We start from the raw sequence: 19,682 nt of genomic DNA on the forward strand, positions 1-19,682 counted from the left end.
ACACACACGTGAGGCGCTAGCATTAGCCTCTGTCACTGCTCAATTATGGCAGCCATTACAGTGGCACATCTTCCAGCGGCACACTTGACAATATCGAACAAGTCAGCCATTTTAATTAAAAGTTCTCTGTTTCAGCGTGCTCCTCACCTGCCGTGTTAATTACACACAGTGCTGCTCTTCCTCTGCCTTTATTTTCAGACGGCTAATTACACTTTCTTGAGTCTCTTCACCTTCACTTCTATGAGCAGGTGCGACGACAAAACAAGGTGTGCTGTTCCCACCTCACACGCAAAATCACCGCGATTCGTTAAGGACAAGACCACTTGTTAACACACAGGACATGTTACTAGTTAATCTTACAGCGCTTCTGAGAAATAATAGAGTTCTCAGTTATGTCTCATTTAGATACCGCCTTTGTCTACTTTTTCTCCTAAAAATCCTGCACTGAAAATCATGAAGCATCATTAAGGGAAAGAGTATTCACTAAAAATCCTGCACTGAAAATCATGAAGCTTCATTAAGGAAAATAGTTAACACACTAATATTTTATTGCTCAGAAGCTGCTGTTTCATAATTTATGAGATTTAAATGAGACATAATTGAGAATCACACTATGTATCAAACTTAGTTGTTTCTCTGAAAAACCTGCACTGAAAATCAAAAAGCTTCAGTGAGGGAAAAAGGTAATTCAATAAAATGTTATTGCTCAGAAGTTGCTCTTTCATAACTTATGATATTTAAATAGGGCTGGGTATCGTTCAAAAATGTTCGATATCGATACCGATACCTTGACTTCGATACCGGTTCCTGAACGATACTTTTTTCGATACCAATTTTATGAAATTAATTTTAACAAGATTACATTATGTAAAAAAAAAAAACTTTGGTTTGATTTTTCAGCTTGTTGATGTTTATACAATCTCAAAGACTCATCTCCTGAGCCACTGCACAAAGGAACAAAGTGTAACCAACACAATAAATCAGTGCAAATAGTTTTAATAAAGCTCAAATAGTCTTCAGTTTACACATCTGTTAGGCATTTACACGAGTGCGTGTTCGTTTTAAAATGCAGCTCAGACAGAATCATGATTTCTATTTATTTTCCACTGATTTACTGATGAGCATTAGCAGCTTCCAGCGCTGTCTGCCTGTGTTCTCTCTTCCATGATCGCTGCTCTGACTCAGAGTCAGAGGTAATAACATATTTAATTTCAGCTACATTACATGGCCAAAACACACATTAGACGGCAATCGGAAGTTATTGCAAACACTCGATGGTGGTTTAAAGTGAGTTTTGAGTAAAAGCGGAATATAAATCTTATTTATTGTCTTATGAAGCATAATGCTACAGTTTTCATGAATGGCCACATAACACGCGCTTTCGGTCATGAAAAGTGAAGTATACCCGGGCCTTTATTGGCTCACTGACGCTGATGAGTTTAACCCCTTAGGTATTGAAATTTGGTACCGAACGACGAGACGTTTTTCGATACTCGATGGTATCGATGCAATTCGGTCGGTGCCTAAAAAGTATCGAACTCGATACCCAGCCCTATATTTAAATTAGACATAATTGAGAATCACATTAAGTATTTAACTTTGTCTCAGATGTTTCTCCCAAATTTGATTGTTTCTCTAATTTTATTGGCCAGAAGTTGCACTTTCATAACTTATGGGAGTTAAATGAGACATAACTGAGACTGTAATTGCTCAAAAATGGCTCTTTTATAACTTACGAGACTTAAATGAGACATAATTGAGAACAACATTAAGTATTCACTAAAAATCCTGCACTGAAAATCATGAAGCTTCATTAAGGAAAATAGTTAACACACTAATATTTTATTGCTCAGAAGCTGCTCTTTCATAATTTATGAGATTTAAATGAGACATAATTGAGAATCACACTATGTATTTAACTTTTTCTGTTTCTCTGAAAAACTTGCACTGAAAATCAAAAAGCTAATAAAATGTTATTGCTCAGAAGTTACTCTTCATAACTTATGTGAGTTAAATGAGACATAATTGAGAATTAATCAAATTAAGCATTTAACTTTGTCTAAAATGTTTCGCGTAAAAAAACCTGCACTGAAAATCAAGCAGCTTCATGAAGGGAAAAGTTAATTTAATAAAATGTTATTGCTCAGAAGTTGCTCTTTCATAACTTATTAGATTTAAATGAGACATAATTGAGAATCACACTATTTCACTTTGTCTCAATTGTTTCTCTGAAGCTACACGGAAAATCAAGAAGCTTCATTGAGGGACAGAGATACGAGATATTAAATATACCTCGAGATATTAAATATATATATTACGAGACTTAAATGAGACGTTTCTTCTAAAAACATCTGCACTGATAATCGTGCTGCTTCATTAAGGAAAAGAGTTAAGAGGAAAAGAGCTCAGAAGTTGCTCTTTCATAAGAGACTTCAATGAGACATAATTGAGAAACACAAAGTATTTAAGTAGGAAAATAAAAACAGACACAAGTGAATCAATGCATGTGGAGTGGCACAGATCATTTGATGAGAAATGTCTGAGTTCATACTGAGATCTCAGTTTGAGACACTGTTGAGATCTCTTCTGAAACTCTACAGGCGACACAAGTGAGATTACTAAGGTACTTTTCTCAGGAGAAACATCTGAGTTTTCAGCACAAGTCTCTATTTGAGACATTAAAGAGATCTAATCAGTAATTTTTCTTGACTCTCAGTGTGTTTCAAAAGCATGGGAACGTTCAGGAACCTGTTTGAAAAGGGCAGGGCGATTTTCCAAAGGTTATTGTGTATGAGAGTCTAAGATCAGCGCCGTGTGATGGGTGTTTCCCATCAATCGTCATTACCCACAATGCACTTCGGCCCTATTGTTGTTTCATGAGGGTGCTGAATCACTGTAGACAGTGGCGTCTTTAGTCGGTACACTTTCCCAGGCCGTATTTTAAGTCATTCATTACGACTCCGGACAGGACGGGATCAGAAATGACAGAGTCCAGTTCAGGCTGCGCGTCTTTGTGCAATACAAATAAAACAATAACATTCAATTATACGGATCTGAATGGAAGTGAACGGATTGAACCGGATCGCTGGCCCGTCTTAAGCGAACCCGACAGATGGAAAGCGGACTATATTACCCATCACGCACCAAACCGCACCAGATTAGATCAAACTGGACTCGACTAGCTGAACTAAACAAGACTCTAATGGAAAAGCCCTTAGATAAACCACAACGAGCAGATCTAACATTAAATGAAGGTGAAAAGCAGCCTCCGTTCCACTCAGGAGACCAGCACACAAAAACAGGAAGTAGCTCTGCCTGCACTTCCTTACAGACATCAGCGTCTGTCCAAAACAACACGAGCGCTGCTCACTCGGCCTTCAAAATCAACCTGTATCTGCTTCAATTGTACTTATATTTTCCTGTTGATGGGTTTTTTTACTTGTGCAGATGTTATCAGAGTTATAAATATCAAACAGCATCGCAAAATAGACACAAAACAATATAAAAAAGGCAAAAAAATTATTTTCCGAAAAACAGTAATTCCATCAAGTTTTACAGTATAGAATATATGTGAATATCCTTAAAACAAGATGCATTTATTTGAGCTACAATATTGTATAAGATTACAAGATAACATATTAAAATAATGTATTTCATGGATGTTAGATTTATGCTTAAAATAATAATAATAATAATAATAATAATAAAAAAAGCCAATCGGATAAGGAAAAAAATGAATTCAAAATATAGTCTCTGGCATAAAGCTTTAAGGTCTTATGCCATTTTCTTTTATAAAAAAATAGTAAATAATATATACAATATAAAATAGTAAAATACCTTGTTTAAGGATGTTAAATAATTATAAATAATAATAGAAATAGTAAATATTAAATCTAATTTGCTTAAGGATATTAAATAATAATAAATAATAAAATAATAATAGTAAATCTACCTTGTTTAAGGACATTAAATAATATTAAATAACAATAAAATATAATAAATAGTAAAAATAACCTAATGATCATAATAAATAATAATAAAAAAACAATAAATAGTAAACCTATCTTGTTTAAGGAATTTAACATCCTTAAACAAGATAAATTTATATTTTTTATATACATTTTTTTTTTTTTTATTAATAATAATTTTAAAACGCAATAAATAATAATATTTTAATCATTAAAAAAAACAGTAAATAAATCTAACCTGTTTAAGGATATTAAACATTAACAAATACAGATTATGCATTATTTAAAAACTATTGCAGTGAATTTAATTTAGTGAATTGGCATTTAAAGTCAACATGAAATATCTGTCATGAGAAAAAAGTAGATATAGTACAGGACTTGATTTTACACTTTGGGAATCGACTGGATCATGAAAAGTGCCAGACTGGGATGGAAGAAGGTGAAAAACAACAGAGGAATTGATGACGTCAGACGGAAAGAAAAGTCGTTCCAGAGGCGGAGCTTGTTCTTCATAACTACATGATGAATCATTCACATTAAGACCAGCAACACGGATTAAGACAGAGCCGGTTTTGATTTGATGTTGACTTTAATCTGACGTGACATAAGCGCTAATCAACATGCGGCCAATGTTGCGTCTGCACCCATCCCAAACAGTTCAAGCACAAATAGGTTTAAGAGCCACATTTCCAGGTCAAACAAACAGCGTGTGAGAGCCCAGACCGGCCTTATCAAAGCAGCGCAGAGATAAAAAGCAAGAAACATATTCACAAACACACACACACTCGCAGACATTTAATCACAAAGGAAGTGGGCTACAGGACACAACAATGTCAACAGAGCGAGAATCCAGCCAGCGGCACGGTGGGAAACTAACTCTGCTGACGTAACTTTGGAGGACACACAGGACACCACGACGAGACGCAAACAAGTGAAAAACAACAGAAGCTATTGTGCCGCCGAAGGCCCCGTTCTTGGGGCCGGTCTGTCGTGATTACGATGCCTAGAAATTCACTTTTAGTGAACATTCACTTCATTTTTAGGGGTATCTTTAGCTTTATGAAGGCATTTTTTACAGATGAAATATATATATTATATATAATTATTATCAAACTAAATTTTATAGACACTGCTGGTCAAATGTTTGGAATAATTCATATTTTCTGTATGTTTTTGAAAGAGGTCTCTTCTGCTCACCAAGGCTGCATTTATTTGATTAAAAATAGTAAACCTATCTTGTTTAAGGAATTTAACATCCTTAAACAAGATAAATTTATATTTTTTATATACATTTTTTTTTTTTTTATTAATAATAATTTTAAAACGCAATAAATAATAATATTTTAATCATTAAAAAAAACAGTAAATAAATCTAACCTGTTTAAGGATATTAAACATTAACAAATACAGATTATGCATTATTTAAAAACTATTGCAGTGAATTTAATTTAGTGAATTGGCATTTAAAGTCAACATGAAATATCTGTCATGAGAAAAAAGTAGATATAGTACAGGACTTGATTTTACACTTTGGGAATCGACTGGATCATGAAAAGTGCCAGACTGGGATGGAAGAAGGTGAAAAACAACAGAGGAATTGATGACGTCAGACGGAAAGAAAAGTCGTTCCAGAGGCGGAGCTTGTTCTTCATAACTACATGATGAATCATTCACATTAAGACCAGCAACACGGATTAAGACAGAGCCGGTTTTGATTTGATGTTGACTTTAATCTGACGTGACATAAGCGCTAATCAACATGCGGCCAATGTTGCGTCTGCACCCATCCCAAACAGTTCAAGCACAAATAGGTTTAAGAGCCACATTTCCAGGTCAAACAAACAGCGTGTGAGAGCCCAGACCGGCCTTATCAAAGCAGCGCAGAGATAAAAAGCAAGAAACATATTCACAAACACACACACACTCGCAGACATTTAATCACAAAGGAAGTGGGCTACAGGACACAACAATGTCAACAGAGCGAGAATCCAGCCAGCGGCACGGTGGGAAACTAACTCTGCTGACGTAACTTTGGAGGACACACAGGACACCACGACGAGACGCAAACAAGTGAAAAACAACAGAAGCTATTGTGCCGCCGAAGGCCCCGTTCTTGGGGCCGGTCTGTCGTGATTACGATGCCTAGAAATTCACTTTTAGTGAACATTCACTTCATTTTTAGGGGTATCTTTAGCTTTATGAAGGCATTTTTTACAGATGAAATATATATATTATATATAATTATTATCAAACTAAATTTTATAGACACTGCTGGTCAAATGTTTGGAATAATTCATATTTTCTGTATGTTTTTGAAAGAGGTCTCTTCTGCTCACCAAGGCTGCATTTATTTGATTAAAACTGTAATATTGTGAAATATTATTACAATTTAAAACAGATGTTTTCTATGTGAATATCTGTTAAACTGTCATTTATTTCTCTGAATTTTCAGCATCATTACGCCAGTCTTCAGTGTCACATGATCTTCAGAAATCATTCTAATATGAATACTTTTATTCAGCAAATATGCATTACATTGATCAAAAGAGACAGTAAAGCGTTTCGAATGTTACAAAAGATTTCTATTTCAAATAAATGCCTTCTACTCATCAAAGAATTAAAAAAAAATGTTTCCACAAAATATTAAGCTGTTATAGTATATTAAGCCATTTTTAACATTGATAATAATAAGAACCATTATTATTAACTGAGCACCAATAATAACTGAGCAGCAAATCAGCATATTATACTGATTTCTGAAGATCATGTGACACTGAAGACTGGAGTAATGATGCTGAAAATTCAGCTGCGCATCACAGGAATAAATTACAGTTTAACAGAGATTCACATAGAAAACAGTCATTTGAAATTGTAATATTATTTCACATTTTTTAATGTATTTGCTGTATTTTTGATCAAATAAACACAGCCTTGGTGAGCTTTTTTTCTTCTTTCCAAAACATTACAAATGTTAATTCTAAACTTTTGACTAGTAGTGTATAATCTAGAATATTATGAAATATCAAACTCACTATATGGGGGCTTTTTTTTTTTTCAATATCTGGGGCATTTTTGGTGTCATTTTTGCCCTAAGCCTTGGTTAAATTTACTTTCAGAAAAGAAAAACAAAACGGTGAATATGGGACAGATGGTAAAAAATACAGTCAGAGGCCAGAAAAGCAGAGCAGGTGAACAAAAGCAGCAGGAACTGAAGACACTCTTGATCAAGGATGAACTGATTTATATAAAGTAGAGATGGTTCACTTTGCGTGTTCAGTCTCTGTATTGACATCTGTAAGGTCATCTAGGGACATTCACATGCTGCACAACTAGTGAAGACAGCAGCGTTTCTGCTGTAGTGAACTAAACTCATCAGTGAGACAATGAAAGTGAAGTGAGATTTTCACCACAGCGCTGACGTAAGGCTGGCATATTTTCTCTGCTAGCTCAGCGTGACGTCTCTAGACGGCTAATAATAAAGCACAAGCATTCTTAGCATAGATGCTACAGCGACTGGAGGAAATGGTGAATTCAAGTGGCCTAATTGACAAAAGTGCTTCATATTTTCATGTTCATTCATACTGATTGCCGGCACACTGTCAAAATGCATTTACTGTTTATCAGACACAAACTACGATGAAGAATTCAAATTCAGCACGAGGCATTTTAAGTTTCCTCGAAACAAAGAAACAAAGAAAACATGATAATTCATAAACGATACAACGCTGTGGTGACTTTTATCCTGAAGCACTAAAATGCTCATTGTAAAAAATAATAAAAAAATTAATTTAAGTATTTAAATATTCATATTAATGTGAATTTAAAATAAATAAATAAATATTAATATTAATTTCAATTTTAATTAAATATATTTATTTATTTAAATATTAATATTAATTGACTTTTTTAAGTCTCATTATATGAATATATGTTACAAATATACAGCGTTATATATAGTAATTAATTTTATATAGATAAATAAAATATAAACTGGTATAAATATGATGCTGTGTGTGAAGAACTGGCCCACTACTCATTAACAAATGTCAAAAACATTTTAGAAAAGATTTAAATGTGATGCAAAGCTGTCGTACGACTCAAGGAGACTCGAAATATAGCGCACGAGTCATATGGACATCTTCTGCACTGCAAGTTTTGTCATTTTAACCTGAAACAAGTAGTTAAAAGTGATTTTAAAGGTTGCTAGAAAGACATTTTTATCTCACACAACCAAAAAGATGAGCAGAAATAGTCAGAGGCCTGAAAATCGGACTATTATAAGCAGGCTCATTATTAGCATTAAATAGCAAATTGTGGCAATAATATTGCTATTACAAGCTAAAATGCTCATTAATTCCTAATCTCAGGCACAATTAAAGGGTTTGATATTCCTCTGCATCTCTCCGCCTCGGCTCCTTTTCTGCCGTCGTTCTGCTCGCTAAGAGAAAGACAAAGATGCTCTGAGAGGTGCTGGACTGTGGGAGGAGAAATCTTCTTCTCTCTTCATCTTTGCGCTTAATGCAATCGCCAGCGTTTGATTGACAAGCATAACCAAAACAGAGCGATGCAAATAGCAGCAGGCTTTGCACCCGGCACTTTTTTCGGCCCGTGCACAAGCGCGTTATTAAAATAACCCCACTTTTTAACATGGCATAATAAGCTACGGCTGTTACCAGAACAAATGTACGCCGTGCCATCCGGGCCTATTCACTGTTAGCCGAAATCTCCGAGACTGGCACGAGATACAGGCACGATGCAACCCGACACAGGCTTAAAACGGATGAATAATACGCAAATTTAGCAGCGTGCCCACACGTTTGTGTTATTTCTTTCCCCTCTCTTTTCTCAACGATTCACACTTTTCCCAGCATTTCCAAGCCAAGTTGCATGGCAACAGACAAGCTGTAGTTTGCAGACCCCCCTCCATCCTCCTGCCCGACTTTCCAACAGCGCAAAACTGCGACACAATTCAGGCAAAGGCGCAGGAACCGAGGGGCAAAAGAAGGGGGGCGGCATGCAAATGATCGAACCCTAAACAACACTCAAGTCTGAAGAAAACAATAGCAGGCATTGAAAACACGAAGGCCGCGACTACCGAACGCTGTCTCTGCCCTCCATCTGTGCATTCGGATCACGACTGCAATGCATTGAAAAACAAATGCATGCTGGAAAAAGCATGCACGGCGCCGGTTACTTCCTAAACGCACCTCCAGGGTCAAGGTCATTTCTTTTTTGTGGCTGTAATTATTTATTTATTTGCTGCCGTCGCCGCAGGAAACATTCATCAGAGGAGGAATTAAAATCAGCTCTCACATGCAACCCAAGTGTTGCTCCAAAGCAAACCACATTACAACCCGCGATGTAATAAAATGTCACGTTTTATAAAACGCGCACTTTAACAATACAAATCTCCACGTAGGAAAGCCTGCAGGTGCGGCGTCCATATTGCACAAATTATGCATGAGTGTGTTTGTGCGGAAAACACGCCGAACGCAAACATCTGCCACAACAATCAAACTCGCATCACAATGCAAAATTCTCACAGCTTGTGAACTGTGCATGTCACACACACACACACACCTGAAGTTTGCAGGTCGTGTTTTAAAATTGCACAAACATCTCCACACTCACACACACATGCATTGCATATCTAATCCAAGCTTATAATTACTCAGTGGGCCGTTACACAAAATGACCCGGCAAAAACACAAGGTTGGGTTGCATTCGACATACTTGAGCCAGAGAAATGTCCGCTTCCCAGAGACGTCGGTCCGTTCTTCCCGCTGCTGACAGGAGGGGAAAACATCTACAAAATAATCATGACAACACATTAAAAACTTTCATAACCCACCTTAAATCAAAGAATATAAAACACGTCCTGGTTAAAAGCATGCTAATCACAGCATAATGCATTGCTTTACATCATAAATGCATGCAAGTTAATTTGATTAATAATATAACCTACATTAAACTCAAATATTATCCAACTGCAATGTCAAAACGAAGCCAGATTTGACATAATCAATGTCCCGAGCTCATAAACTAGCCTGACTGCCACTTTACCCTCTGTCTGTCTGAACAGAGTCGCTGCACACAGACAGCTGGAATATTTTTGGATCTGTGGCTTCATAAAAGCACATTTCCTGAGTGAAAACTTCCCAAAAGCATTTCTCACAGGATGCACATTTAGCTTTTTTTTTTTTTTGCACTGAGCCAGATGAACCACTAGAATCTACTCTAATCTCACGTTCCTTGTCAAAAATCATTCTGATGGAATTCCTAGCAAGAAACCCTAATGGGATCAAACTAGAATTCTTCAGAATTCCAGTCGGATAGAATTGCATTAGGAGTGACCCAAAATTATAATGACCAGAAATTCCATTCGAAGCATTTTTAAAGGTTCAACACAACATTTATATGAATCTATTAAAGAAAAGGGAATTTAAAAAACACAAGAAAAGACTGAATAAAGTGGGATATACTACCATTGGTGTGGGGAACATTTTCAAATCGCTGTTTGGCATCTATAAGACAACAGAATTACTAATGCAACATCACATCTATCAAATCCACACAAGCTTTTACAACTTTCTTTCAGATTTCAAATGCAATTTACGCGGCGCACAAAAGTCATCTTAAAAGACTTCTGCTGAATCATTTGCGCGCAGAAACACAATGAAACGTGAGAAAACGAAACAAAGTGTGATCATTGACCTCCGGCGCGCAGAAACGCGAAGTGACTTACCGCGCTGAAATCCAGCAAATCGCTCAGTTCTTTATCCGTCCCTAACGCGGCCATTCTCTGATGATGATGGGGATGATGATGGTGATGATGCATTTTTAAAAATATCACATAAACCTAAAAACATGGAAACAGATCGCAATGAGAAAACACCCGATCAGGAGGAGCGTGCCTGGTCTTCAGAAACACACACACACACGGACCCACGGCACGATCGAGACCCAAAAAATCCACTCTGCGTGAAAAAGACACTGTGGTTTAGAGCAACATTGTGCCACAAGGTGAAGCAGACGCGCAGGAGTCCGGTAGCACGATCGCCAACAAAGTCTCTCCAAGTGTCCCTCCAGCGCGCGGCTTCAACAATCCGAATCAAGACACGCGATCAGTAACTGAGGGGGAATGTGGATTAAATAAACACGCAGATCTGCGCGTAATGAGTCTCGCTCGGCTCGTGGAGTGTTTTATTGACAGGACGGTGAAGGAGCGTTCAGCGCGCGCCGCGTACAGCCACCTACTGCAGGAGCGCTCCGTACAGACACAGAAAGCCTAACTTTGACTGCCACGAACTTATATTAAACGCTTCACAGCCCGATCGCGCGCGCGAAGGTGGTTTAGTTCGAGATATACGAGTCTGAGTAATTATTGCATATTTGTGCTCGCGTCCTAGAGCACAAATGACAGCTGAAAGCAGCTCAGAGTCAAGTTTGGGTCACTTGTTTTTTTTATTTTTTTTATTTATTTATTTTTTTTTAAATAAACGTATTTAATAACTTTGACCTTTCGGGATGTTTACATTAAAAATAAAAATAAAAAGAATTAAGGAAAAAATAAATGAAGGGAAGAAAGAAAATAAAAAGAAGAAAAAAAATTGAATAGAGAAAAAACATTTTTAATCACGTTTGACCTTTCGGGATGTTAAAATATAAATAAAATAAGGTAACAAAAATTAGAAAATAAGGAGTAAAAAATTATTCTTATTCTTATTGAGAAAAGAGTTTTTAATCACTTTTAACCTTAAAAAAATACAAATAAATACATTTAAAGAAAATAAAAAAGAGAGAAAAAAATGAATTCATTTGACCCTTAAATGTAAAGATTCAGCCCCTCATGCATATGCAAACTGGTAATATGCAATAAAAACTGTCTTCTAACGTGATTTTAGTTGTTAGAGAATAAGGAGGCCTTGGCTGATCTCGCTTCATGCCAAGCACTGCAGCATTTCCCCAAACACCTGTAGTGCTGCAACAGATTGTTCTGCATAAGTGGAGAGGAATGGAGGGTTTTTCCCCCCCAGTGAATGTGCAAAGTCTCACTGCAGATAAATACATATCAACTAAAACTGCAGTTTATGATGCACACAGTTTGACTGAAATAAGAAGCAAACCAAACCCCCTTTGCTGAAGTCCTTTAACATTTCTTTTCTTTACTCCACCCAAAAAAAAGTCAGCCAGCAGGAGGTTTAAAAAACACAAAAAGAAAATCTGATCATAAATATCACAGTCATCAGAATCAGTACTGATCCATCGGTCATCATCATGGCATGCTTTAAATGCATCGTTGTGCTTTCATAAGAAGTATTTAATATGGTTGCATTGGTGGATGACACACACGGGCCTTATGAAACCCTGCAGAAGCGTCTCTTTAAGAGCTCTGATGGAGTCCATTATTTCACACACCTGTGCCGAAACCTTCCCTGTTAATCACACACACTCTTCAGTATATTCAATAAAAAACATGAAGATGAGGATTGAAGAGCAACAGAGAACAACTAGAGCCTCATCAAGTCGAGTCGTGTGGGTTTCCAGGCCAATCCTGCATCTGTCAAACAGGAATCTGGAGGTTTTATTCATCTTCACACACATATTTAACACATAAACAGCACAGATCACCTTTAAACCATTCCCTTGTTATGAAAGATTCATCCAAAAAATGTGTTTTGAACCACTGATGCTGTTCAGGTGGGTCAGGAAACGAATCTGTGGCACAAACAGTATCACTTCCTGTTTGAATGCAGCGCCTCCTTGTGGTTTAGCAGATTCTGAAGTTGTAGCTTTTTAGTCCTAAAGTGACTTAATGTGCAGAAGCATCACAGCATCTTCACGGCCAGATTTGTTTGTTGCATCACTGATGAATGGTTTCAAAAGCAAAAATAGTTTGGCCATTTTTGTGCAACATCGTTTAAATATCATATGGCCCGAATTTGACGAACGGTACAAAAATTGTAGCAGGAGTGTTTAAAAATAAACATAAATATGATTGAAAAGTTAACAAGGGAGAAAAAAGAAAATGTATCCTGTTGGGGCACAAAATTGGCCATTATCAGGTCAAAAGCATTCTTCTCTATATACTGACACTGAAAATAGCTATATATTTTGACTACAAATCTATATAAAAATAAATATATTATTATATAAAATATAAAGAAATATATATATAAGAATATTATTTCAAATGTTATATAGTAGCTACAGTATAGTCTAATTTCCATAGGCTCAAAAGTATAACTTTTTTCAGCTGTTTCACACTTTGAGTGACACAACAAAATTAAAATAAAGTTAATAACAGAAAAAAGCGGGGGTGAAAATAATGAAAATTTATCCTGTTGGTGTGCCAAATTGGCCATTATCAGGTCAAAAGCATTCTTCTCTATTGACATGCATTCAAAAAAGAAAAGAAAAAAAGCTATATATTTTGACTTAATAAAAATACAATTCTATGTAAAAAAAAAAAAAGTTTTATATTATAAAAATATAAATAAAAAATATATAAGAATATTTCATTATATTGTAGTAGTTATAGCATAGTCTAATGTTTATAGGCTCTTAAAAGTATGAAACTGACTTTTTTTTTCAGTGACCAAACACATCAAAAATAAACAGAAATATGATTAAAATGTTTAAAGCGTTAAAAAAGGGTTTAGAACAGGATCACAAAATTGGCCATTACTTCTATTTGGTATTTTATTAAGTTAAAATATGGGGCCGAATGCATCCTTCTCCATTGACATTCAATGGGGGGAAAAAAGCTAAATATTGTGACTTAATAAAATATACACATACATAAAAATAAATATATTGTTATATAAAAATATTAATAGATATATATAAGAATATTTCATTATATTATAGTAGATTTACCAGAGTCTAATTTTTATAGGCTCTTAAAAACATGAAATTTACCTTTTTCCTCGGTTGTTCAGAAGCATGTAAATTATAGTATTCTGGGCAGGTTATCCAGACTGTAGCATTAATAACCAAACCATAAGCACAGTACCGTATGAAGCATGGGTAGAGCCACAGGGAAGAGCAGCACAGCATTCACATGTGATCGAAAGCAACGGGCTGCAGCTGTGGAAACAAAGAGCCGTGTGGAAACCGATTGTGAAACTTCACAAAGATTCCTCCCTGATCATGCAAAAATACCACGGTAATCAATACCGGCAACCGGGCGAATCTGGCTTCAGTCTGGAGTCACGAGAATTCAGTGAGTTCTGTATGTGAATTCAGCTCAGAGGTGCACGGTAAACATTTGAATTGTTCACTGATTTCTTTCAGCTCTGTGCACTGAAATACAAAACGGACCAAGTGTGTTTAAGTCTGTTGCATGACAAATGCAAATAATTATAACCATACAAACATGCACAGTGAGGATAACAACGCTTTCCCATCTCTTCAGGCAGTTTGCACAATCAAACTCTACAGTATTTTGGTGTAAATGTGTCTGTTACCTGGTAGAATTTTGACAAAAGCTTCAAAATAATGACTTAAAGAAATTGTTTATGCAAAAAATGAAGATTTGCTGAATATGTACTTACCCTCAGGCCATCCAAGATGTAGCTGAGTTTGTTTCTTCATCAGATTTGGAGAAATGTATCATTGCATCAGTGTCTCAGTAATGGCTCTGCAGTGAATGGGTGCCGTCAGAATGAGAGTCCAAACAGCTGATAAAAACATCACAATAATCCACAAGTAATCCACAGCACTCCAGTCCATCAGTTAACATCTGGAGAAGACAAAAGCTGAAACTAATCCAGCATTAAGACGTTTTTAACTAAAATACATCGAGTCCATAATCCATAGAATAATCTTGTACCATATTGATATAAAAAATATAAAGAGAAAGAAAATGCATTCCATTCGCTGTTATTAACAACATGAATATGCATTAAACACTATATTACGTCAAAGCATCCGAAAACTGGGGTTCGTGAAGGAACTGCATGTGAATATGTAATCCTGTAATCAATAAAAAAGTAACTGTAGTCATTTTAAAATGTAATATAATCTAATTAAAAGTACTTGATTTTTGGAACCTGATTACTTCATCTAGATTACATGTAACTGGTTACTATCCAGCACTGATTATGGACTCGTATTTTAGTTAAAAACATTTTAATGCTGGATTTGTTTCAGCTTTTGTCTTCTCCAGATGTTAACTGATGGACTAGAGTGCTGTGGATTATTGTGATGTTTTTATCAGCTGTGTGGACTCTCATTCTGACGGCACACATTCACTGCAACGAGTTTTAATTTTTGGGTCAACTTTTCCATTAAGTTAGAGTCTATTTCTCAAATAAGGCATCATACACTCTCAGAAAAATAGGTACAAAAGCTGTCACTGGGGCGGTACCTTTTCAAAAAGCACACCTTTTTTACCTTAAGAGTCCATATTGGTACCTTAAAGGTACATATTAGCACCTAAAGTGTAAATCATAATTTTAATTTAATCATAACAAATTGAAAAGGTACTGCTGCCCCAGTGAAAGCTTTTGTACCTTTTTTCTCAGAGTGTATGATGCCTTATTTGAGAAATAGACTCTAATTTAAAGGAATAGTTGACCCAAAAATGAAAACTCATTGCAGTGAATGGGTGCCGTCAGAATGAGAGTCCAAACAGCTGATAAAAACATCACAACAATCCACAAGTTTTATGTTCCACTGAAAAAAATAAAGACATGATTGTGAATAAATGCTGAGTTTTGGTTAAACTATCCATTTAAGCAAGAACAAATAAAGCAAGGTTCTCCTGAGGAGATCAAGATTAATGCACAAGTCTCTTTCTGAAGCACACAATGCAAAAACATCTTAATACTGACACAATGAGGATGCACACTAAGCCTTTAAGCCTGTGACTCTCGATGTCTGGAGACATGGTAAAGCAGATTTGAGATGTACTTTACTATCTGCGCTCGTTCCTTCCGCCGTCAGGAGCAGATCTACATGCCATGTTTATATGTAATGTGAAGGTTTCTTCTGTCTGTTAAAGCTCAGACAGCGGCCGCAGATTTAATCAAGGATCAACTGGATCTCCTCCTCGTTAGTGTCAGGGCGGCCGGGTCTATCTGGGTCAGTGGAATTACCACGGGGAGTGTTTGGATATCATGCCGCAATTAGTGATTAGATGGGAAAGGATTGAAAACACACGTCAGAGATCTCTGTGAAGCATTAGCGATCACATGGTGGAGAGAAACCAGAGAAATGACATTTATCCCGGTTTAGTCTGAGCTTCATCCATCGCTCGGCAGACGATCTTCAGAAGAGTCTGGTGAGAAATGGTTGAGTTCATATTGAGATCTCTCACTTGGGATTGCAGACTTCGGTGTGTTGGAAGCTCTGAGTTGAGTTTGAGGTGCTGTTGAGAGCTCTTCTGAAACAGAAAACACATGTGAGATTACTGAGAGTTTGTTTCTCAGGAGAAAATAAAACACCTTAAGCTAAAGTCTCAATTTATTCTACATTTAATTTCATTCCAGTCAAGAAGAAAAAAACTTAAATCAAACAACTAAAATATTTATATATATATATATATATACACTGTAAAAAATTACCTTGAATTTAACGGTAAAAGACTGTATAAAATGCTACAGTGAAAACCTGTTAAATGGTTAACGGTAAATTCCCCTACTATATACTGTATTGGACATTACATGTATTGGACATTAATTTTACGGTAGTATACCATTTTTGGAAGTGAAAAAGATAATGTGGCCTTATGTGTTTTGTATTGTGTATATGGGTGTGCAAATGTTTTGTTTAGCACTATGTAAAGTGACCTTGAGCTATGGAAAGGCACTATATAAATAAAACTTCTTCTTCTTCTTGTGCATTATAGATATCAAATTCATATATATAAAATATATATATATATATATATAGTTTTAATATCTCAATTGTTTATTTTAAATAAAAAATTATATTTTATATATTGTATTAATTAAATTATAAGATAACATATTAAATATATTTAATTTCATACATTACATATATAAAACACACCTTTAATACATTTCATATATAAAATAAAATGTTTTATAGAATATAATATCATAGCTAGATAGATTCTTTTCTATGGGAAATTTAGCAGATAAAAAAAAAAAGAGAAAAATGCAGAAAAGGTGTTCTGTCCCAAAAGTCAACTAGAGGGAAAAAAAAGCAAGAAAAAAGTGAGAAAAGGGAGTTTGATGGAACAGCAAGTGCATTTGGTTGAATTCCTCCAGTGTTCCAGTTTGTAAGGAAGAGAGCGAGTCGTAGACAGGAATGATGACATAAACACAGCCTGCAGCTTTTCCTTCACAAAACACAGTATTTGCCAAACACCTGCGGCCTCGGCTGAGGGGCAGCGAAACGCCTTTAATACTCTTTGATTCTCTTCATTTAGAGATCGGGTTACAGCGCATTCCTCCGGACAGAATTCCCCCCTAAAAATTCCCATCCCGACCTCCCCGGATAACCGTTCCCGCTCCTCCCAGAGCCCAGCTGGGGCATCTTCACATTGGCAATTAACAGACCTCTGTCGTTCCTAACCAGCGTTCGGCCCACAGCCGACCCACAGAAATGTGTTATTGGACGCTGAATGCCAAGCAGATGGTCCTGCGGTTGGTACAGGTGCCACAGGCTTCGCACTAGAAAAAAAACCCTGCCCAAGATCAAGTGCGGGGCACATCCACTCCTAAAAAAAGAAAAGAAAAACAGGTTTGTCGAAATTAAAAGGTTTGAAACTAATGCCTCATTTAAGACTCAAAGGCCAGAGTTGAAAGCTGCTTACTAAAATATTTCATAAGCTAGTGTGTAAGCTGACATATCGACACTACAGTGGCCTATTTTACTGAACACAGGCATTATAATGCATATAACACAACAACAAATTCATAAATATATCATGTGTGTATAATGCAAATACTCTTAATGGCCTGTTAATTTCTCTAAGGTCTCGACATTAAGATGCATTTTAAGAAGTAAGGTTAGTAAGTTTTTTTTTTTTTTTAAGAAATGCAAAGATGCATTAAAGTGATAAAATGTGGCATTTATAATATTACAAAATGTTTATATTTTAAATAAAATATATATTTTTTTACTTAATCGTCTAAATGTTTTCCACAAAAATATGAAGCAGCACAAGTGTTTTTTTTACAAACTACATTTTAAAACATATTCAAATTAAAAAAGTTATTTTAAATTGTAACAATATTTCACAATATTGCTGTTTTTACTGTATTTGTGATCAAATAAATTTAGCCTTGGTGAGCAGAAGAGACATATTTATTATTATTATTATTATTATCTTACTGACCTCAAACTTTTGAATGGTAGTATTTAACAAACAAACAAAAAAAATCTCAATATTTTGCCAATTTTTCATATGCATCTCAATATTTTTGCTCTGAGACGGTGAAATGTTGCCAATTAGATTCAACATTTTTAAATATCATAACTACAGTAAAAATTGTTAAAATGATAAATTCTCCATGCTCTTTTCAATAAATGAACACTAAGATAAAATGTAATTGTTTTCAATTATATCCACACACACACACACATATATATATAATTTAATTAAATATTTAATGACATAAATATATATACTAATAATAATTATTTCAAACCAACAAATATTGTTGCCAGTTAGAATCAAAAAGTTTCAAAATGCATAACTACAAGACAGTAAAAATGTTAAAATAAGGTGTTTTCCATGGAGTTTTGACTAAATGAACACTAAAATTAATATTTAATTATTTTCAACTATATCCACCATATAGATAGCAACATGACCTACATATATTTTTGCACATGAATCAATTATTAAAAGTTCTGAACTGATTCATATAAATGAATCAAACTTACTGTACAAACTCTAATTGCATTTTTCTCTAAATAATAATAATAATAACAATAACAAAGTTAATAAATAAAATAAATAAGAGAATAAATAATAAATAAAAATAATTAGGGAAAATATCTAATATATTTTAAAAAAATGTAATCACAATGTTGCTCAGTTTTGAGAAACATGATAAACATAATAAATTAAAAATAAAAACATTTAGGAAAAATATCTAATATATTTACATTTTTTTTAATCACAATGTTGCTCAGTTTTGAGAAACATGATAAACATAATAAATTAAAAATAAAAACATTTAGGAAAAATATCTAATATATTTACATTTTTTTTAATCACAATGTTGCTCAGTTTTGAGAAACATGATAAACATAATAAATTAAAAATAAAAACATTTAGGAAAAATATCTAATATATTTACATTTTTTTTAATCACAATGTTGCTCAGTTTTGAGAAACATGATAAACATAATAAATGAAAAATAAAAAATGTAGGAAAAATATCTAATATATTTTAATTGTTTTAATCACAATGTTGCTCAATTTTGAGAAACTTTTAGTCAATATCAATATTTCTGCTCTGTAAGCACTAAAAATATTTTTTTTTCACTCAGAGGAACCATCATTTCAACTCAGAATTTGTTGCCAATTACAATAAAATGTTTAATATAACTACAGCACAGTAAAAATAGCTAAACTAAGACGTTTTCCATGCTGTTTTGACTAAATTAACAGTAATAATAATATTTAATTGTTGTCAACTATATCCAGATAGCAACATGACCAACATATATTTTTGCACATGAATCTTTGAATCAACTCTGAGCTGATTCATGTAAATGAATCAAACTTAC

At 34.8% G+C, this 19,682-nt stretch overlaps 1 protein-coding gene across 1 annotated transcript in view; it reads right to left on the minus strand.

Moving 5' to 3' along the window:
- LOC107675755 (transcription factor 4-like) overlaps positions 1–11,284 on the minus strand; it is a 171,697-nt gene extending 160,413 nt beyond the window's left edge. The window contains exons 1-3 of the mRNA XM_016470181.1: positions 10,714–11,284; positions 10,454–10,492; positions 9,702–9,774 (exon numbers count right to left, since the gene is read on the minus strand). Coding sequence (XP_016325667.1) covers positions 9,702–9,774; positions 10,454–10,492; positions 10,714–10,806 — 205 coding nt within the window. The 5' untranslated portion in view covers positions 10,807–11,284. The remainder of the gene's footprint in view (positions 1–9,701; positions 9,775–10,453; positions 10,493–10,713) is intronic.
- Positions 11,285–19,682: the final 8,398 nt, after the last annotated feature.

This window comes from Sinocyclocheilus anshuiensis, unplaced genomic scaffold (assembly GCF_001515605.1).
Source record: "Sinocyclocheilus anshuiensis isolate Anshui unplaced genomic scaffold, SAMN03320099.WGS_v1.1 scaffold708, whole genome shotgun sequence".
NCBI classification, from domain to species: domain Eukaryota; kingdom Metazoa; phylum Chordata; class Actinopteri; order Cypriniformes; family Cyprinidae; genus Sinocyclocheilus; species Sinocyclocheilus anshuiensis.